This window comes from Oncorhynchus gorbuscha, linkage group LG13 (genome assembly GCF_021184085.1).
Source record: "Oncorhynchus gorbuscha isolate QuinsamMale2020 ecotype Even-year linkage group LG13, OgorEven_v1.0, whole genome shotgun sequence".
NCBI lineage: Eukaryota > Metazoa > Chordata > Actinopteri > Salmoniformes > Salmonidae > Oncorhynchus > Oncorhynchus gorbuscha.
The window spans coordinates 53,067,535-53,090,283 of NC_060185.1; the positions used below are offsets into that span (position 1 = coordinate 53,067,535).

Consider the following 22,749-nt stretch of genomic DNA (forward strand, 5'->3'; position numbering starts at 1 on the left):
TTCCAGTACCCCCTACCGAAGAGGCAGACTGGCAACCCCACCTGCAGGAACACCCCGTCGTGATCCGTGAAGAAAACAGGCAACAGCCGCCCAGACAACTGACCCAAAGACCTGGATACAAAAATGTAGTCGAGCCTCCGCGCAACCCCCTGGAGTTGCGCCATGTAGGACCGACCATTGCCGGAGTAGTGTGCAGGCCACCATCAACCAGACCATGGCAAGCCATTAGCCCAGAGATGGCACCTGCACTGCTATCACCGCCTACCCCTAAATCTATATTAAAGTCTCCTCCTATCACCAAGTGCCTGTTTGTAACACACAGGGGCGCCAGACAGTCTACCATCTCCCTCCTGTCTGCCGCCACCTGTGGCCCATACACCCCAATTAACCTATATCTAGCTTCTCTAAACTTAACATCTATCCCCAAAACTCTACCCTGCATTATTACAAAAGTGTTCTCTATTTTAACCTCTCTATGCCCACACAAAATCCCTACTCCTGTTGAGTGCACCCCTCCTATGCCCCCAAAAGATTCCCCCTTATCCCACTCCCTCTTAAATCTACACACATCCCCACCATCCCTCAGGTGAACCTCCTGTAAAAAACAGAAATCAAACCCCACACCCTCTAAATAACAAAAAACCGCCCTCCTTTTAACATTATTCCTTAACCCCCTAACATTTAGACTAAAAAAAGAAACAGAACTATTCATTTAATTATTAACAACAAATTAAAAACCCAAAAACCAAAGAAAAAACAGGAGACTCACCCGATGCTCCCCTGGTCCATCTCCACCGGCGGGGACGTCCTCTCCTCTCCTGACGCCCCCCCCGTCCTCCATCCCAACCCATGACCCAGGCAGTGTGTTGGGTCCTCCCTCCCCACCCACCATCCCCCTCCCTGTTTGCCTCGGGGCTGCATGTAGGGGACCCCATCTCCTCAAACAGGAGTTGGGATCCCTCTAGCAAACAGCCCACCGACCCCTCACTGGAGTCATCCACTAAAATGCAAGGGGCTGAGGCAAACCGGGAGGACAAATTACCCCCCCCCCGCCACTCTCTTAGCCCCCCTCCACACCCCCCTCCCTCTCACTTCCTGCCAAGCTCCCCCTCTTCATCCCTTTCTTCTTTGGTGAAGGAGGTAGCGGGGAGACACAACGTCCCATCCCCGCTAAATCCTCCACCAAATCCCTAATTTCGACCTCGAGGAAGCCTGGCAGGCTGTCCCCCCACTCCTTTCCCCCATCTCCCCTCCCACCCCCCCCTCCCATCTCCACACCTCCCTCCGTCCCAGTCACTGTCACCGCTCCCTCTTCCACTCCTTCTCGCACCACTGTCCCACTCTCCCTCTTCTCCGCTCCTTCCCGTTCTTCCGCCTTCTTTTTCTTCTCTCCTTCTTTTTCCTTCTTTCCATCTTCACTCCTCTTTCTTTTCGCCTCTTCCTTCTTCCTTCTTCGTCCTTCTCCGTCCTTTCCCCTGTGCCATCCGTACAATCCGCATGCGTCCTCTCTTTCCTCCCCCCATCCCCCGCTCCTCCCCCAGCTGCAGACGCGTATGACCTGTGACGAGACGGGCAATCACGCCACAGGTGTGCTCTTGAGCCACACCCGTGGCAAGCCTTGGGCTCGTCACACTCCCTGGCCTCGTGCTCTTCCGACCCACAAAACCGACACCTCTTGGTGCTGCACGAGGCCAGGATATGGCCATAGGCCATACAACGCCTGCAGAACGGGGGCTGACGTGCATAGTAGAGTGTTCCCCTGTCAGCCCCCAGGGAGAACATCGCCGGAGGATGGAGGTAGCCATCCACACTCTTCGGGGACTCCCTGAGTAACGCCTGGAAACCTCTCTTTCCGTTCCAGAAACCCAGGGAGTCCCTGAGGTACCTCGCTGAGGAGACATTGTCCATATATCTCCCCAGAAAGGCCCTCACCTCTTCATCTTTCACATGCGGGTTGTTCTTCGCCAGGCTGGTCACCGCATAATGGCACAGGGGTCCCGTTTTCTCCGCTTCCTTTGCCATCTTCATTACTTCGTCATGTTTTTCTTCTTTGTGAAACGTCACATCGAAAGCCTTCTCATTCGGGTTCCCTTGAAGGCAGAGCACTTCCTTCACCTCTATCCTGAGGCATCCCATCAAAATGGTCCTTCCAAATGTCTCTCTACTCCAAGGCTCCATCTCCTTTTCAGTCCAGGCAAATCGTAAGGTATTTGACATACCAATCCCCGGAAACGATCTTGTTTGCTTGTATTGATTCATTTTTTTAAAAAAGCTCTCTTCAGAAAGAAGCTTCAACCTGAAATAAAAAACATCTTTAATAGGAAACGTTAGTGCAACTAAAGGTGTTGATTTGTCACATCTATCAAGACAACTGGAGCACTGGGCCAGACACTCTTAAATAGAACCTGGACCAGCTCAGGTGAAAAACCTTCTCACTAACGAGATGGACAAGCCAGCACAGGTGTAACACATACTGACTAACGAGGTGACACCAATCAGTGCGTCCAACATGCTAACGAGATAGATGTGCTAAAGTCCAACCTCAAAACATAAATGGAAAAACCAAAGCCTGTATCACCTTCCCCCTTAAGACAACAAACCTATCCTATATTTTTATAGAATCCTACAACTCACTAGCTTCTAGAACTCTCGTCCTCTTGGAACGAGCCCAAACAAAACTCAGATCAAATTGTATTAGTCACATGCACCGAATACAACAGTGAAATGCTTCCTTATGAGCCCCTAACCAACAGTGCAGTTTCAATACGGAAAAGAATAAGAGATAAAACTCCAAATAAACACACTGGCTCAACGCAAAACACAAATCCTTTTGACTGCCCACCCCAGAGATAATCAGCAACCAAGTTTTCCTTACCACGGACTGATTTCAGGAGGAAACTACTGCGATATCCGTAATAACTTTCCACCTCACTGCGGAGCTTTTCTCTCTTTTCAGGGTTCACTAGATAGGCATGTTGTTGGATCTGGGCCCAGTCCCCAATATCATGCTCTAGAACATTTGGTTTGGCACATGTGAGAATTAACCCTGATATTCTAAAAACAGGGCAACAATGTCAATATAATTGTACCAAAAAATTGTCATGTTGGTTGCATGAATAAATATCACTACCAAATGTTACATGAAATGTAAATATGAAATATTTGATTGCAAAGTCATATTGTCAACGTCTTTTCAATATAATTTTGCTTGGTGGGATAGTTTTAACATGTCCAAATCAATAACCAATATGCAGGAACAGTTTGGGGATAAATTGAAAACCTAAACATAACATGTGCTATATACACAAACATCTGCCACAATAATCACATTACTTGTATTTTTAAAACAAGCTCCTTATAAACTGCACAAGCACCAGAAACACTGTTGTTTTGACAAATAGCAATAAATCACTGATATCGATTAGGTGGGAAATTAGGTTGTACGTGCTGTTGAAACTGACACAACAACAAAAAAACAGAAATGGGAGATATATTTTACCTCCCTGGTTAGAGGACAACCTGCAGAAGAGTCAGCTACATTTGGGAGTGATGCATTAAATTTAGGGGTCACTAAACAAGGGAATGCAACACTTATTTGTTATCACTCATCGATATCATGTTTTTAAAAATTGTGAGAGCGGAGAGAGATGAGGTTGCACGTCCTATTAAAACTAACAGCTCAAAAACCACACGGAATCTGGGAGTACATCCCTGGGAGTACATCCCTGGTTAGAGGACAATTTGTGGAAAACAGCACGCCACATTTTGAAGTGTTGCATTTTGATTCAAGTGGGTCACCAACGTGGTAAGTGTAACACAACTCCTAATTGTCCCTAGAATTTCTAAGCAAACAGCTGGAGGCAGGGCTTTCTCCTGTAGATCTCCATTTGAATGGAATGGTCTGCCTATCCATGTGAGAGATGCAGACTTGGTCTCAACCTTTAAGTCTTTACTGAAGACTCATCTCTTCGGTAGGTCATATGGTTGAGTGTAGTCTGGCCCAGGAGTGTGAAGGTAAACGGAAAGGCTCTGGAGCAACGAACCGTCCTTGCTGTCTCTGCCTGGCCGGTTCCCCTCTCTCCACTGGGATTCTCTGCCTCTAACCCTATTACAGGGGCTGAGTCACTGGCAAACTGGTGCTCTTTCATGCCGTCCCTAGCAGGGGTGCATCACTGGAGTGGGTTGAGTCACTGACGTGATCTTCCTGTCTGGGTTGGCGCTCCCCCTTGGGTTGTGCCGTGGCGGAGATCTTTGTGGGCTTTACTCAGCCTTGTCTCAGGATGGTAAGTTGGTGGTTGAAGATATCCCTCTAGAGGTGTGGGGGCTGTGCTTTGGCAAAGCGGGTGGGGTTATATCCTTCCTGTTTGGCCCTGTCCGGGGTATCATCGGATGGGGCCACAGAGTCTCCTGACCCCTCCTGCCTCCAGTATTTATGCTGCAGTAGTTTGTGTGTCGGGGGTCTAGGGTCAGTTCGTTATATCTGGAGTACTTCTCCTGCCTTATCCGGTGTCCTGTGTGAATTTAAGTATGCTCTCTCTAATTCTTTCTTTCTCACTCTCGGAGGACCTGAGCCCTAGGACCAGGCCTCAGGACTACCTGGCACGATGACCCCTTGCTGTCCCCAGTCCACCTGGCCGTGTTGCTGCTCCAGTTTCAACTGTTCTGCCTGCGGCTATGGAACCCTGACCTGTTCACCGGATGTGCTACCTGTCCCAAACCTGCTGTTTTCAACTCTCTAGAGACAGCAGGAACGGAAGAGTACTCTTAATGATCGGCTATGAAAAGCCAACTGACATTTACTCCTGAGGTGTTGATCTGTTGCACCCTCGACAACTACTGTGATTATTATTATTTGACCATGCTGGTCATTTATGAACATCTTGGCCATGTTCTGTTATAATCTCCACCCGGCACAGCCAGAAAAGGGCTGGCCACCCCTCATGGCCTGGTTCTTCTCTAGGTTTCTTCCTAGGTTTTGGCCTTTCTAGGGAGTTTTTCCTAGCCACCGTGCTTCTACACCTGCATTGCTTGCTGTTTGGGGTTTTAGGCTGGGTTTCTGTACAGCACTTTGAGATATCAGCTGATATAAGAAGGGCTTTATAAATTAATTTGATTTGTTTGTCAATTTTTGTTAAAACACATAAATAGTACTCTTCCATTTCAGAGCCTGGATTTTTCCCCATTAGGCTAATATCCATAACATGTTGATATCAATTCATAAGTGGGCACACGTTTAGGCTTCTACATTGTGAAATCATTACAATACTCCTACTACAATGTTAAAAAATTCTACATTGTGACATTAATTCATTGAAATCATGAAACAACTTCTTCATGTATGTTTTTTCTAATATTTGATCAGATCTTTTATCAGATTATCTCTGGTCACAGCTATGAGATTTCAATCCTGTGTATTCTCTGGTGGTATATCAGGCTGTGTGACTGAGTAAATCTCTTCCCACACTGATCACAGCTATATGATTTCTCTCCTGTGTGTGTTCTCTGGTGTAGAGTCAGGTGGCCAGGTGTAGCAAATCTCTTCCCATATTGATCACAGCTATAAGATTTCTCTCCTGTGTGTATTCTCTGGTGGTATATCAGGCTGTGTGACTGAGTAAATCTCTTCCCACACTGACCACAGCTATAAGGTTTCTCTCCTGTGTGTATTCTCTGGTGGTGTATCAGGCTGTGTGACTGAGTAAATCTCTTCCCACACTGATCACAGCTATAAGGTTTCTCTCCTGTGTGTGTTCTCTGGTGTTGAGTCAAATGGCAAGTTTGAACAAAACTCTTCCCACATTGATCACAGCTATAAGGTTTCTCTCCTGTGTGTGTTCTCTTGTGCACTGTCAGATCTCCAGAATTAGCAAATATCTTCCCACACTGATCACAGCTATAAGGTTTCTCTCCTGTGTGTGTTCTCTGGTGTTGAGTCAGATGAGAAGTTTGAACAAATATCTTCCCACACTGATCACAGCTATAAGGTTTTTCTCCTGTGTGTATTCTCTTGTGCACTGTTAGTTCTCCAGATCGACTAAAACTCCTCCCACATTGATCACAGCTATAAGGTTTCTCTCCTGTGTGTATTCTCTTGTGCACTGTCAGTTCTCCAGATCAGTCAGAGAGCTCAGATAAAATCTCTTCCCACATTGATCACAGCTATAAGGTTTCTCTCCTGTGTGTATTCTCTGGTGTAGAGTCAACTTGCCAGATTGAACTAAAACTCTTCCCACATTGACCACAGCTATAAGATTTCTCTCCTGTGTGTATTCTCTTGTGCACTGTCAGATCTCCAGATCGACTAAAACTCTTCCCACATTGACCACAGCTATAAGGTTTCTCTCCTGTGTGTGTTCTCTGGTGTAGAGTCAGATGGCCAGATTGAACAAAACTCTTCCCACATTGATCACAGCTATAACGTTTCTCTCCTGTGTGTGTTCTCTGATGAATTTTAAAACCTGATGATGTGAATCTCTTCCCACAGTCAGAGCAGCAGTGAGTTCTCTTCCCTGTGGGTCTCTGCGGGTGTTTATTGAGGTGTTCTGATCTGGAGAGACTCTTCTCTGTCTCCTCAGCATCATGAGGTTGTTGAGGCTCCCCAGAGGATCCACGATAGACACGTCTCTCTCCTGTGTGAATGACAAAGTCAGACAGATGATTAAAGGCCCACAACAGCAGTAATCCAGTGTAAAGGCTGATGCCAACAGCATAGCCATGATGTTGTACAACAATTGCTGTCTGTAATGAATGTTAAAATTATTGTCTTAAAATTAGCAAGAAGTCATATTCTGTCTTGTTTTCACATTAGTAGTAACATCTAAAATAGTAGACTAGAAATAAATTATTCATGTTGTTGAAACTCTAAGCAGTGTTAATATAATGTTTGTGTCATTGCAAATCAACCGCTTTGTATTTAAAAAACACTTCAACCAGTAAAATGCCCTTTGTCTAGCTTTTCCATCAACCTGACAATGACGATTAGTACACTGTTAGCCAAATTGGCCAATAACTTCACCTAACAACAAGTATACCTATGTAATGAACGAAGAAGCACTTTGGTTGTTGTTGCATGACATACATAGTGTACTCTAGGACACATAACAACAACATAGACCTACTGTATGACCCATAACTTCCCCTAACAATAACATAGACCTACTGTATGACCCATAACTTCCCCTAACAATAACATAGACCTACTGTAGGACCCCTAACTTCACCTAACAACAACATAGACCTACTGTAGGACCCCTAACTTAACCTAACAACAACATAGACCTACTGTAGGACCCATAACATCACCTAACATAGACCTACTATAGGACCAATAACTTCACCGAACAACAAATATAGGAAAATAGCTCTGTGTGTTGTATAATAGCGTATCCATCAATGGATGTGCAAGTAGAAATACTGGTGTGCAAAAGAGTTTTAAAAAAAAAAGAAAAATGGGATGAGGTAGGCAGTTGGATGGGCTATTTACAGATGGGCTGTGTACAGCTGCAGCGATCGGTAAGCTGCTCAGATAGCTGATGCTTAAAGTTAGTGAGGGAGATTTTAGTCTCCAACTTCAGCTATTTTTGCAATTCGTTCCAGGCATTGGCAGCAGAGAACTGAAAGGAAAGGCAGACAAAGTAGGTGTTGGCTTTGGGGATGACCAGTGAGATATACCTCCTGGAGCGCATGCTATGGGCGAGTGTTGCTATGGTGACCAGTGAGCTGAGTTAAGGCGGCCCAGCAAAGACTTATAGATGACCTGGAGACAGTGGGCTTGGCGACGAATATGTAGCGAGGGCCAGCTGACGAGAGCATACAGGTCGCAGTGGTGGGTGGTATATGGGGCTTTGGTGACAAAACGGATGGCACTGTGATAGACTGCATCCGGTTTGCTGAGTAGAGTGCGGTCAAGGATCGGTAGGATAGTCAGTTTTACGAGGGTATGTTTGGCAGCATGAGTGAAGGAGGCTTTGCTGCGAAATAGGAAGACGATTCTAGATTTAATTTTGGATTGGAGATGCTTAATGTGAGTCTAGAAGGAGAATTTACAGTCTAGCCAGACACCTAGGTATTTATAGTTGTCCACATATTGTAAGTCAGAACTGTCCAGAGTAGTGGTGCTGGACGGGCGGGTGCGGGCAGCGATAGGTTGAAGAGCACACATGTAGTTTTACTAGCGTTTAAGAGCAGTTGGAGGGCACGGAAGGAGTGTTGTATGGCATTGAAGCTCGTTTGGAGGTTTGTTAAAACCTCTTTGGGATAGGGGGGATAGGATATCACTTTTGGATAAATAGCGTGCCCAATTTCAACTTCCTGCTACTCATGCCAAGAATATAAGATAAGCATATCATTAGTCGATTTGGATAGAAAACACTCTGAAGTTTCTAAAACTGTTTGAATCATGTCTGTGAGTATAACATAATTTATGTAGCAGGCAGAACCCTGAGGACTAACCATTCATATTTTTTGGGGGTCTCTGTCTGTTCAGTGAGTTGTCAATGGGAAACAATATTTCTTAGGAACTTGTTTTCAGTTCCTACCGCTTCCACTGGATGTCACCAGACTTTGGCATTTGGTTGAGGTTATTCCTTTGTGCAATGAAGAAGTATGGCCATCTTGGAATTGGGTAACACTTTTGAGAGTTGCGCAAGACTTGAAAAGTGGCGTTGGTTTGTTGTCTTCCTGTATTGAACACAGACAGACCCGTCTTCAATTTGATTGATTATTAACGTTTAAAAATACCTAAAGTTGTATTGCAAAAGTAGTTTGAAATGTTTTGGCAAAGTTTACAGGTAACTTTTGAAATATTTTGTAGTGACGTTGCGCAAATTGGAAGCTGTATTTTTCTGGATCAAACACGCCAAATAAATTGAAAGTTGGATATATATGGACGGAATTAATCGAAGAAAAGGACCAATTGTGATGTTTATGGGACATATTGGAGTGCCAACAAAAGAAGCTCGTCAAAGGTAAGGCATGTCTTATATTTTATGTCTGCGTTTTGTTTAGCGACTGCAGGGTTGAAATATGCTTCTCACTTTGTTTACTGTTGTGCTATCATCAGATAATAGCTTCTTATGCTTTCCCCGAAAAGCCTTTTTAAAATCTGACATGTTGGCTGGATTCACAATGAGTGTAGTTTTAATTGAGTATCTTACATGTGTGATTTAATGAAAGTTTGTTTTTTATATATATATTATTTGAATTTGCCGCGCTGCATTTTCCCAAACTTTTGGCCAAGTGGGACGCAAGCGCCCCCTATCCTACAAGAAGTTAACTTGGCTTCCGAAGACTTTTGAAAGACAGGGCAGGATGGATATAGGTCTGTAACAGTTTGGGTCTAGAGTGTCACCCCCTTTGAAGAGGGGGATGACCGCGGAAGCGTTCCAATCTTTAGGAATCTCGGACGATACGAAAGAGAGGTTGAACAGACTCGTAATGAGAGTTGCCACAATGGCGGCAGATAATTTTAGAAAGAGAGGGTCCAGATTTTCTAGACCACCTGATTTGTAAAGGTTTGCAACTCTTTCAGAACACCAGCTATCTGGATTTGGGTGAAGGAGACCTTTGTCATTGCCAACAAAGGGTACATTAACAAAGTATTGAGATAAACTTTTGTTATTAACCAAATACTTTTTTTCCCACCATAATTTGCAAATAAATTCATAAAGAAATCCTACAATGCGATTCTGTTTTTTTTCCTTCATTTTGTCTGTCATAGTTAAAAGTGTACCTATGATGAAATTACAGGCCTCATCTTTTTAAGTGGGAGAACTTGCACAATTGGTGGTTGACTAAATACTTATTTTTGCCCCACTGTATGTTTGAGGAATTTTAATTATGGGATTTCTGTTTTGAATTTGGCGCCCTGCAATTTCACTTGCTGTTGTCGAGGTGGGACGCTACCGTCCCACTGGTGCCAGACAAGTTAAAGCACCAGACAAGTTCAGTACGGATATTTGATTTTATAAAAACACATGGGGCTATTGTTGACCAAGATGCATTTTAGTTGGGGACAGCACGAGAACATGATTTTGGGGTCCCCAGGTGGCGCAGCGGACACTGCATCTCAGTACTTGAGGCATCAAATCCAGGCTGTTTCATAACCGGCCGTGATTGGGAGTCCCGTGGGGTGGCGCACAATTGGCCCAGCGTCGTCCGGGGTAGGCAGTCACTGTAAATTAGAATTTGTTCTTAACTGACTTGCCTAGTTAAATAAAGGTTACATTTAAATCAAATAAAAAAATAGTGATTCGTGACAAACCATTTTTTACAAATCCGTCAAGGCACCAACTTTGAGAAGGGTTTAAAGCAAAGGTTTCAAACCAATTCATGACTGTAATTGAATCTAAGTATGTCTTGCCTTTAATGTTATGGCATGAAAACAAATTGGCTGAATATTATACAATGACTTATCAACAGCTCTAATAATTTGCCCCCACAGGAAATCTTCACTGGCAATTATAGAATACACTATATAGCCTCAAAATCGTTTTAAAACGATAAGATGGCCAGTCCTTGTATTCATAGTGTAGTGAATTCAGGGGTAGCCCTGTGCTGCTCAAACCTGGGTGCAGCGACTGTCAAGTCAACACCTTATAACTGTTACGCCAAGATTTCTGAACTTCTTGACGAGGTGTTGGGTTACGGTTGCTACAATAGCTTCCTCTATGAATTTGAGAGTGGTTAAAATCTTATTTGGGATTCAGTTGAAATAAGCTCATGAGGCATGCGTTTTCTTCAAGAATCATTGGCTATAAATAAATCATTTAAAGGTCACAATATGGATGTATCAATTGCAGATTTCCCCTTTAACACCAAACATCAGTTCAACAACTGCAGAGGTTGTGCCTCTGTTTCTAAGACAGTACTTACTAGTGTTAATCGGGGAACGGTTTCTCAAAACCATCCTATGGCTAAATGCATCGTTAGAACCATTGGATGCCTTAAGATGCGTTTGGGAAACCGGGACCAGATATCCATGTTCCTCCTCCTCCTTTTTCGATGTAACAGTTATCTCTCCCTCTTCTTTCACTCCATAAACTGCATCCCCCTCTCCTTTTACTGTAACATCCTCCTCCTCTCCTTTTACTGTAACATCCCCCTCCTTTTTCTCTGAACGCGTCTTCCTCTTCTTTCACATTAAAGGCCTCACCCTCTAATTGTTTTACTGTGATATCCTCCTCTCCTTTAGCAGGGGAGTGGCTTAGTGACCGCATGGTCGGGGATGTTAGCTAGGCTAATGCTAACAACCAGTTCGCTAGCTGACTAATAACAACACCGTAAATATGAAATTAAATCGGTTAACTAACTAGACGATAGAAGTAAGTTTAAAACACAGTGGCTAATATACACTAAAGCACTAAAGCGTCTAAAGAGCTATATTGGTTCAGCTATTTTGTCTAGCAAGCTACCGAGATGTCTGACTATCTGTTGTTGCTGCTGTTGAAAGAAGCGTTCCGTCCACTAGATTATACGTCACACTACCAGCATAACCTTAAATTCCCAGACCGCCATCTGCTGACTGGAAAGGGTAACGCAGTTGAGTGTTAAAGTGTAGGGAGCATTAGTTTTTACTCACCAGTGTAACAATACAGTCTGGTTAAAGACTTAGTAAGCTAGTTGTAGTCACGGTATGGTTACCTATGAGTACAAACAGTTATGTTTTTGCGTTATTACATATTTTTTAACTGATTTCGGGAAATGTTATAAACTTACCCACAATGCACTATTTCCCAAGGTCATATGGATGATCTACTCGGTGCTACTGAGTTTGAATGCCAGTGTAACGGTGTAATGAAGCTACATGTTTTAAATATATTTAACCTTTATTTAACTAGGAAAGTCAGTTAAGAACAAATTATTATTTACATTGACCGCCGACAACGGTCAAACCCTAACCCAGGCTATTTTGGGCCAATTGTGCCATGTCCCATGGGACTCCCAATCACGGCCTGTTATGATACAGCCTGGATTTGAACCAGGGTCTGTAGTGACGCCTCGAGCACCGAGATTCCATACCTTAGACCGCTGCGCTGCTTGTGTGTTTACATTACACTCGGTGTAATAGACTCAGCGATAAAGGTATGGGATTCTGGGTAATCCACAGCAGATTATTGGAGAATTTGAAAATTGAGTGGTCCTGGGATAGAAATGTTTAAAGTTGACATTACATCATAAAATCCACGTTTTAAATCATACATTAGCAATTTATGTTTTAGGAACTACTGTTGTTGGTTTGGTGTCAAGTAAGCCTCTGTTATTTGCCAAATCTCAGTTTTCCATGTGGGTTTTATGCTAAAGATCCCTCTTTCAATTTGGTATCTAACTGGAAAATGCATCTTCTTTAGCCGTGCTATTTTTACCCTGTTCACTACTGATCGTTCATCCACACTGTGTGTCTCATCAATGCAGTTAATTTACCTGTCGGACCCACCATTATGTCATTTCTCTCCTGTTCCATTAGATCCACCACTATGTCATTTATCTCCTGTTCTATTAGATCCACCACTATGTCATTTCTCTTCTGTTCCATTAGACCCACCACTATGTCATTTCTCTCCTGTTCTATTAGACCCACCACTATGTCATTTCTCTCCTGTTCTATTAGACCCACCACTATGTCATTTCTCTCCTGTTCTATTGGATCCACCACTATGTAATTTCTATCTTGTTCCATTAGACCCACCACTATGTAATTTCTCTCCTGTTCAATTGGATCCACCACTATGTCATTTATCTCCTGTTATATTGGACCCACCACTATGTCATTTATCTCCTGTTCTTTTAGACCCACCACTATGTCATTTATCTCCTGTTCTTTTAGACCCACCACTGTGTAATTTATCTCCTGTTCTATTAGACCCACCACTATGTCATTTATCTCCTGTTCTATTAGACCCACCACTATGTCATTTATCTCCTGTTCTTTTAGACTCACCACTATGTCATTTATCTCCTGTTCTTTTAGACCCACCACTATGTAATTTATCTCCTGTTATATTGGACCCACCACTATGTCATTTATCTCCTGTTCTATTAGATCCACCACTATGTCATTTATCTCCTGTTCTTTTAGACCCACCACTATGTAATTTATCTCCTGTTATATTGGACCCACCACTATGTCATTTATCTCCTGTTATATTGGACCCACCACTATGTAATTTATCTCCTGTTATATTGGACCCACCACTGTGTAATTTATCTCCTGTTCTATTAGACCCACCACTATGTCATTTATCTCCTGTTCTATTAGACCCACCACTATGTCATTTATCTCCTGTTCTTTTAGACCCACCACTATGTCATTTATCTCCTGTTCTTTTAGACCCACCACTGTGTAATTTATCTCCTGTTCTATTAGACCCACCACTATGTCATTTATCTCCTGTTCTATTAGACCCACCACTATGTCATTTATCTCCTGTTCTTTTAGACTCACCACTATGTCATTTATCTCCTGTTCTTTTAGACCCACCACTATGTAATTTATCTCCTGTTATATTGGACCCACCACTATGTCATTTATCTCCTGTTCTATTAGATCCACCACTATGTCATTTATCTCCTGTTATATTGGACCCACCACTATGTCATTTATCTCCTGTTATATTGGACCCACCACTATGTAATTTATCTCCTGTTATATTGGACCCACCACTATGTAATTTATCTCCTGTTCTATTAGATCCACCACTATGTCATTTATCTCCTGTTCTTTTAGACCCACCACTATGTAATTTATCTCCTGTTATATTGGACCCACCACTATGTCATTTATTTCCTGTTATATTGGACCCACCACTATGTAATTTATCTCCTGTTATATTGGACCCACCACTATGTCATTTATCTCCTGTTATATTGGACCCACCACTATGTCATTTATCTCCTGTTCTATTAGACTCACCACTATGTCATTTATCTCCTGTTCTATTAGACTCACCACTATGTCATTACTCTCCTGTTCTATTAGACTCACCACTATGCCATTTCTCTCCTGTTCTATTAGTTAGGTCTTTACTGCTCCTACATGGTGTAACAATACATCATGTAGATGTATCTAATGAACAGACTAGGTCTGTACTGCTCCTACATGGTGTAACAATACATCATGTAGATGTATATAATGAACAGACTAGGTCTGTACTGCTCCTACATGGTGTAACAATACATCATGTAGATGTACACTACCGTTCAAAAATTTGGGGTCACTTAGAAATGTCCTTGTTTTTGAAAGAAAATCATCAATTGTTTTTAATCATTTATAAAAACCTGTTTTTGCTTTTTCATTATGGGGTATTGTGATGTCATTATGGGGTATTGTGATGTCATTATGGGGTATTGTGATGTCATTGTGGGGTATTATCATGTCATTATTGGGTATTGTGTGTAGATTGATGAGGGGGGGGAATGATTTAATCCATGTCAGAATAAGGCTGTAACGTAACAAAATGTAGAAAAAGTAAAGGGGTCTGAAGACTTTCCGAATGCACTGTATATATAGGGGCAGTACTCAGTGACATCACTTCATGAAACCGAAGGTACAAATATATAACATAGGTTCAAAATATCAACATTCAATGTATCAAAATATATGACCAAGCTGGAAGTGGAAACACCAGCCCAGCCACAATCCTGGAGGTTCACTGATGATCAACCTCCTCCTTCACATCTGACTCCTGATGATCAACCTCCTACTTCACATCTGACTCCTGATGATCAACCTCCTCCTTCACATCTGACTCCAGTGATCAATCCAGAGCGTCCTCTTTTTTGGGGAGAATCCCGATGGTCATCCAATAGGCCGTCATCACGACCACAAGTTAATTGTCATTCAGTCATATTAAATATTATACTTAAAACCCAGAAATCAACCAATCCTCTGTTGTTAATTCAATAGAATGATAAAATGCTTTATTATCTAAAAGTTGAAAGTGAGTGGGCGGAGAGAAATAAAATGGTGCTGATGCGGGCGCTGGAGATGGAGGTGTGTTCTAGTGGGTCTGGGCAGGTTTGATGTAGTTAATGGAGATGGGGGTGTGGTCTAGTGGGTCTGGGCAGGTGTGATGTAGTTAATGGAGATGGGGGTGAGTTCTCGTGGGTCTGGGCAGATGTGATGTAATTCATGGAGATGGAGGTGTGTTCTCGTGGTTCTGGGTAATGTGATGAAGTTAATAGAGATGGGTTATGAGGTGTGTTTAACGTTTGCAAGCTTGAGCTAGATATCGACCTAATGTGACCTTCCTAGTCATTGAGTCAACACAGGAAGGTGCAATGAATGGATAGTTAATTTATTTCCAAAGCTGCAATGATGGGACACACACAGTATGGATTAATGATCAGTAGTGACGGGATATTAATAGCACTCCCACAGCAATTGTACATAAATCTGCTCTATAATATACTTACAAAAAAAACAGTTGAAATGTCTATCAAAGTTATTGTGATCGTATTGTGGATTTAACAATTCCTATTCATTCCTAATTTACTATAATAAAAATAAATACATTATTTCCATGTGTCTCATATTCACTACATCAGAATAAACTGTCATCCATTTTAGTATCAAAAATTATCAAATTAACCTGAAAGATTACTCAATGTCCCCCTCTGGTGGCGAATACCACCAGCTAAACTCACAAAACCGGGCTAATAAACTCGCTGGTGTTTATGAGTTTCTCAAACATGTACTTTATACATTTGTCATAAATTGCCTGCATTGATGAGACACAGTGTGAATGAACGATCAATAGACGACAGGATAAAAATAGCAAACCTAAAGAAGATGCAATTTTCAGTTTGCTACCAACTTGAAAGAGGGAACTTTAGCATAAAACCCACATATGGAAAAGTGAGATTCGGCAAATAAAAGAGAGGCTTATTTGACGCCAAACCAACAACAGTAGTTACTAAAACATAAATTGCTAATGTATGATTTAAAAGGTGGATTTTATGATGAAATGTCAACTTTATACATTTCTATCCCAGGACCACTCAATTTTCAAATTATCCAAAAATCTGCTGTCGATTACTCAGAATCCCATACCTTTATCACTGAGTGTATTACACGGAATGTAATGTAAACACACGAGCAGCACAGCGGTCTAAGGTACAGCATCTCAGTGCTAGGGGCGTCACTACAGCCCCTTGTTCAAAACCAGGCTGTATCATAACAAGCCGTGATTTAGAGTCGCATAGGGCACGGCACAATTGGCCCAGCATGGTCTGGGTTAGGGTTTGACCGTTGTCGGCCGTCAATGTAAATGACAATTTGTTCTTAACTGACTTGCCTAGTTAAATAAAGGTTCAATATATTTAAAACATGTAACTTCATTACACCGTTACACTGGCATACAAACTCAGTAGCACAGAGTTGATCATCCATATGACGTTGAGAAATAGTGCATTGTGGGTAGTTTGGAAGAGTTCACAAAATATGTTAATAAATATGTAAAAACATAACAGTTTGTACTTATAGGTAACCATATCGTGACTACAACTAGCTTACTATGTCTTTAACCACACGGTAATGTTACATTGGTGAGTAAAAACTCATGCTTCCTGCATTTAGATTTTACTCAACTGCGTTACCCACTCCAGTCAGCAGATGGCGGGAATTTAAGGCAATGCTGTTGGTGTGACATATAATCTAGTGGATGGAACACTTCTTTCAACAGCAGCAACAGTCAGTCAGACACCTCGGTAGCTTGCTAGACAAAATAGCCGAACCAATAAAGCTCTTTTGACGCTTTCGCGTTTTAAACCCTCTTCGGCCGTCTAGTTAGTTATCCGATTAAATTTCACATTTACGGTGTTGTTGTTATTATTTTGCCACCAAAGCCCCATACACTACTCACCACTGCGACCTGTACGCTCTCGTTGGCTGGCCCTCGCTTCATACTCGTCGCCAAACCCACAGGCTACAGGTTATCTACATGTCTCTGCTAGGTGAAGCCCCGCCCCATCTCAACTCGCTGGTCACCATAGCAGCACCCACCCGTAGCATGCGCTCCAGCAGGTATATCTCACTGGTCACCCCCAAAGCCAATTCCTCCTTTGGTCGCCTTTCCTTCCAGTTCTCTGCTGCCACTGACTGGAACGAACTGCAAAAATCACTGAAGCTGGAGATTCCCATCTCCCTCACTAGCTTTAAGAACCAGCTGTCAGAGCAGCTCACTGATCACTGCACCTGTTCATAGCCCATCTGTATACAGCCCCTCTATCTACCTCATCCCCATACTGTATTTATTTATTTTGCTCCTTTTGCACCACAGTATCTCTACTTGCACATCCATCCTATGCACATCTACCATTCCAGTTTTTAATTGCCATATTGTAATTACTTCACCACCATGGCCTATTTATTGCCTTAACTCCCTTATTTGACCTAATTTGCACTAACTGTATATAGACTTTGTTTTCTTTTTATCTACTGTATTATTGATTGTATGTTTTGTTCATTCCATGTGTAACTCTGTGTTGTTGTATGTGTCGAACTGCTATGCTTTATCTTGGCCAGGTCGCAGTTGCAAATGAGAACTTGTTCTCAACTAGCCTACCTGGTTAAATAAAGGTGAAATAAAAAAGTAAAAGAAAAATATAATTCAGCTAGCGGTCTTGACAGAGGCACAAACTCGGCAGTTGTTGAACTGATGTGTGGTGTTAAAGGGGAAATATGCAATTGCTACATCCTTATATCATTTACATTTACATTTAAGTAATTTAGCAGACGCTCTTATCCAGAGCGACTTACAAATTGGTGCATTCACCTTATGACATCCAGTGGAACAGCCACTTTACAATAGTGCATCTAAATCTTTTAAGGGGGGGGGGGGGGTGAGAAGGATTACTTTATCCTATCCTAGGTATTCCTTAAAGAGGTGGGGTTTCAGGTGTCTCCGGAAGGTGGTGATTGACTCCGCTGTCCTGGCGTCGTGAGGGAGTTTGTTCCACCATTGGGGAGCCAGAGCAGCGAACAGTTTTGACTGGGCTGAGTGGGAACTGTACTTCCTCAGTGGTAGGGAGGCGAGCAGGCCAGAGGTGGATGAACGCAGTGCCCTTATTTGGGTGTAGGGCCTGATCAGAGCCTGGAGGTACTGAGGTGCCGTTCCCCTCACAGCTCCGTAGGGAAGCACCATGGTCTTGTAGTGGATGCAAGCTTCAACTGGAAGCCAGTGGAGAGAGCGGAGGAGCGGGGTGACGTGAGAGAACTTGGGAAGGTTGAACACTAGACGGGCTGCGGCGTTCTGGATGAGTTGTAGGGGTTTAATGGCACAGGCAGGGAGCCCAGCCAACAGCGAGTTGCAGTAATCCAGAAGGGAGATGACAAGTGCCTGGATTAGGACCTGCGCTGCTTCCTGTGTGAGGCAGGGTCGTACTCTGCGGATGTTGTAGAGCATGAACCTACAGGAACAGGCCACCGCCTTGATGTTAGTTGAGAACGACAGGGTGTTGTCCAGGATCACGCCAAGGTTCTTAGCGCTCTGGGAGGAGGACACAATGGAATTGTCAACCGTGATGGCGAGATCATGGAACGGGCAGTCCTTCCCCGGGAGGAAGAGCAGCTCCGTCTTGCCGAAGTTCAGCTTGAGGTGGTGATCCGTCATCCACACTGATATGTCTGCCAGACATGCAGAGATGCGATTCGCCACCTGGTCATCAGAAGGGGGAAAGGAGAAGATTAATTGTATGTCGTCTGCATAGCAATGATAGGAGAGACCATGTGAGGTTATGACAGAGCCAAGTGACTTGGTGTATAGCGAGAATAGGAGAGGGCCTAGAACAGAGCCCTGGGAGACACCAGTGGTGAGAGCGCGTGGTGAGGAGACAGATTCTCGCCACGCCACCTGGTAGGAGCGACCTGTCAGGTAGGACGCAATCCAAGCGTGGGCCGCGCCGGAGATGCCCAACTCGGAGAGGGTGGATAGGAGGATCTGATGGTTCACAGTATCGAAGGCAGCCGATAGGTCTAGAAGGATGAGAGCAGAGGAGAGAGAGTTAGCTTTAGCGGTGCGGAGCACCTCCGTGATACAGAGAAGAGCAGTCTCAGTTGAATGACTAGTCTTGAAACCTGACTGATTTGGATCAAGAAGGTCATTCTGAGAGAGATAGCGGGAGAGCTGACCAAGGATGGCACGTTCAAGAGTTTTGGAGAGAAAAGAAAGGGATACTGGTCTGTAGTTGTTGACATCGGAGGGATCGAGTGTAGGTTTTATCAGAAGGGGTGCAACTCTCGCTCTCTTGAAGACGGAAGGGATGTAGCCAGCGGTCAGGGATAAGTTGATGAGCGAGGTGAGGTAAGGGAGAAGGTCTCCGGAAATGGTCTGGAGAAGAGAGGAGGGGATAGGGTCGAGCGGGCAGGTTGTTGGGCGGCCGGCCGTCACAAGACGCGAGATTTCATCTGGAGAGAGAGGGGAGAAAGAGGTCAGAGCACAGGGTAGGGCAGTGTGATCAGAACCAGCGGTGTCGTTTGACTTAGCAAACGAGGATCGGATGTCGTCGACGTTCTTTTCAAAATGGTTGACGAAGTCATCTGCAGAGAGGGAGGGGGGGGGAGGAGGATTCAGGAGGGAGGAGAAGGTGGCAAAGAGCTTCCTAGGGTTAGAGGCAGATGCTTGGAATTTAGAGTGGTAGAAAGTGGCTTTAGCAGCAGAGACAGAGGAGGAAAATGTAGAGAGGAGGGAGTGAAAGGATGCCAGGTCCGCAGGGAGGCGAGTTTTCCTCCATTTCCGCTCGGACTTTAAATTATTTATTTATAGCCATTGATTCTTGAAGAATATAAAACATGCCTCATGAGCTTAGTTCAACTGTTGTACCCCATCAGAACCCCAAATAAGCTTTTTTTGCTCCAATGTTTAGAAAATGTAAATCAACACTGTATAGCCTCAACATGGTTAAAACTATCATGTTGATACCATGGATGGTCATGGATGGCATACATAGGTCTGTCTATGAATTTGAGGGTAGTTACATTTCTCCATTTCTCTTATTAGCAAAACAGTGGAGGCATTACAACTTTGTTATTGTTTCAACTGCAAGTTGGTTGATTGATTTTGTGGCTTATTTAAAGGGACGACCTAGGTTTTAAACGGAAACAAAATATCTGCCCAGAGACTTGGTTTGGTAAACAGCTGAGAGATGGGGGCTGGAGAAATGTAACCACTCTCATTACGAGTGGATTTCATTTAGACTTGCTGTTTGAGCTGAAGAAGAAAACCTACTTTGAGAAACTCCTGAACTCATTAGTGGTTCAGTGTTAAGACAATCAGAAATACTTTCAGACATCCCCAAATGGGCACATTTATAGGCCTACATTTGCACGCAGGCCAGGTAGACTAATCCCACTTCTATATGTGTAATTAGGTGTGCATCCTTACTCAACATTGACAGGAGTGTTTCAAACAAAAGACAATGAATAAATTGATAAAACTGACGCACCTTGTGGGGTCAGGTCTGGGTGGTCTGCCAGGGGCAATTTAATTTAGTATCCCTCCTTCAGGGAACAGTAGTTATAGTCATAACGTTAAGCTCGTCATATGATGACCTTAAATACTGGATCTTGCTGTCAGACAATTTTTTGGACAGTCAAATGACAAACATCACAACATGCAACAACAACCAAAGTGCTTCTTCATTCATTACTCTGGTAAAGACAGTTATGCCGTGCTCCACGTTGGATCCAACATCCCTAAAAAAATTGGTGTTTATAATGTGTTATTGTGTGCTTGATTTACAGTAGGTTCTTGTTAGTCTGTTTGGACACAGAGATACTTTACTCATAATGTGTAGAGAACGGTTCCTTGATGGATAGGCTATTGTTCAACACACAGAGCTATTTTCCTTTATTCAGGACATTTAGAATGACAACACATTACAGAGTAACATCGTGGGATTCACAAAATTATCTGGTGATCAGGTTAGGAAATGTCATGACAAAGTCATTTTAGTTTCCATGTTTCACCTGAAATATTAACTGATTTATAGTCCTTGGTCTATGTTGTTGTTAGGTGAATTTATGGGTCGTACGGTAGGTCTGTTAGGTGAAGTTACGGGTCCTACAGTAGGTCTATGTTATTGTTAGGTGAAGTTATGGGTCCTACAGTAGGTCTATGGTATTGTTAGGTGAAGTTATTCATCCTACAGTAGGTCTATGGTATTGTTAGGTGAAGTTATGGGTCCTACAGTAGGTCTATGTTATTGTTAGGTGAAGCTATGGGCCAATTTGACATACACTTAGTGTACAACCTCATTGTCAGTCTGATGTTAAAGCCAGAGCATTTTTATTGGTTGACGTGTTTTTTAAGTATAAAGCAGTTGATTTGCGACAGTAAAACAAACAGGAGATTCAAGCGAGCCTTACAATTATAATCTAAAAGTGGTGTGAAATGCAGTCAAAAGCAACCTGTAAATGGAGGCTATTTTTGCTGGCAGCCTATGAGAACCCCCCTGAGTTTTCCCCACGGTGGTCAATTAGTGAATAGACACAGAGCTTAATGTGAGTTTCCTTGAGTAGCACTCCTGATTTTGCACTGATAGTAATATTCAGAATAGATTGTTAAAAACTCAAATCTTTGCTCACCATTTTTGCTCCAGGCATACAGTGGGGCAAAAAAGTATTTAGTCAGCCACCAATTGTGCAAGTTCTCCCACTTAAAAAGATGAGAGGTCTGTAATTTTCATCATAAGTACACTTCATCTATGACAGACAAAATGAGAAGAAAAATCCAGAAAATCACATTGTAGGATTTTTAATGAATTTATTTGAAAATTATGGTGGAAAATAAGTATTTGAAGGTAGGCCTTGAAATACATCCACGTGTACACCTCCAATTGACTAAAATGATGTCAGTTAGTCTATCAGAAGCTTCTAAAGCCATGACATCATTTTCTGGAATTTTCCAAGCTGTTTAAAAGGCACAGTCAACTTAGTGTATGTAAACTTCTGCCCCACTGGAATTGTGATACAGTGAATTATAAGTGAAATAATCTGTCCGTAAACAATTGTTGGAAAAATGACTTGTGTCATGTACAAACTATAATTTGTTAACAAGAAATGTGTGGAGTGGTAGAAAGATAAGTTTTAATGACTCCAACCTAAGTGTATGTAAACTTACGACTTCAAATGTATTTATTATGGCCATTTAAATGCTCGCTATTAAAATTAGATCCAACAAGAACATCAAGGGGTTAGAAATCCTGGGGATAAAAAAAGTGTCCATGTATGCTGATGATTCTAGTTTTTTCTTCAGTCCGCAATCTGGATCCCTGCACAGTCTCATTGAAGATCTTTATCACTTTTCTAGCCTTTGGATTAAAACCTAATTAAGACAAGTGTACCAAGTTACGTATTGGATTGTAAAAAAAAATGTTTACACGACCTTGTAGTTTACCTATAAAATGGGTGGATGGTGAAGTAGAAATACACTACCGGTCAAAAGTTTTAGAACACCTACTCATTCAAGGATTTTTCTTTTCAATGGTTTTTCTTTTCTTTACAAAAATAATAGTTAAGACATCAAAACTGTGAAATAACACATATAGAATAATGTAGTAATCAAAAGAAGTGTTAACAAATCAAAATATATTTTATATTTGAGATTCTTCAAATAGCCACCCTTCCCCTTGATGACAGCTTTGCACACTCTTGGCATTCTCTCAATCATCAAAGATCTAATTCTAATAGCTAGCATTTTAAATGGTCATAGTAAATAGATATGGAGACAACGGATAGCCTTGTTTCACTTCACA

The 22,749-nt window shown here is 42.6% G+C and overlaps 1 protein-coding gene and 1 pseudogene across 1 annotated transcript; both read right to left on the reverse strand.

Annotated features, from left to right (window-relative positions):
* Positions 1-1,279: 1,279 nt before the first annotated feature.
* On the reverse strand, positions 1,280-3,880 carry LOC123993145 (zinc finger CCHC domain-containing protein 3-like). Its single transcript, XM_046294981.1, has 2 exons — positions 2,876-3,880; positions 1,280-2,296 (listed from the first exon to the last, which is right to left on the reverse strand). Exon 2 carries the CDS (start codon positions 2,257-2,259, stop codon positions 1,300-1,302), a length of 960 nt encoding a protein of 319 aa, XP_046150937.1. The 5' UTR covers positions 2,260-2,296; positions 2,876-3,880; the 3' UTR covers positions 1,280-1,299.
* Positions 3,881-5,069: 1,189 nt separating this feature from the next.
* LOC123993146 lies at positions 5,070-6,750 on the reverse strand (annotated as a pseudogene).
* Between the last annotated feature and the right edge of the window lie 15,999 nt (positions 6,751-22,749).

What these genes read in the sequence shown, in the direction of transcription:
- LOC123993145 (XM_046294981.1), bottom strand. Translation starts at nt 2,259, where the DNA reads ATGAATCAATACAAGCAAACAAGATCGTTTCCGGGGATTGGTATGTCA.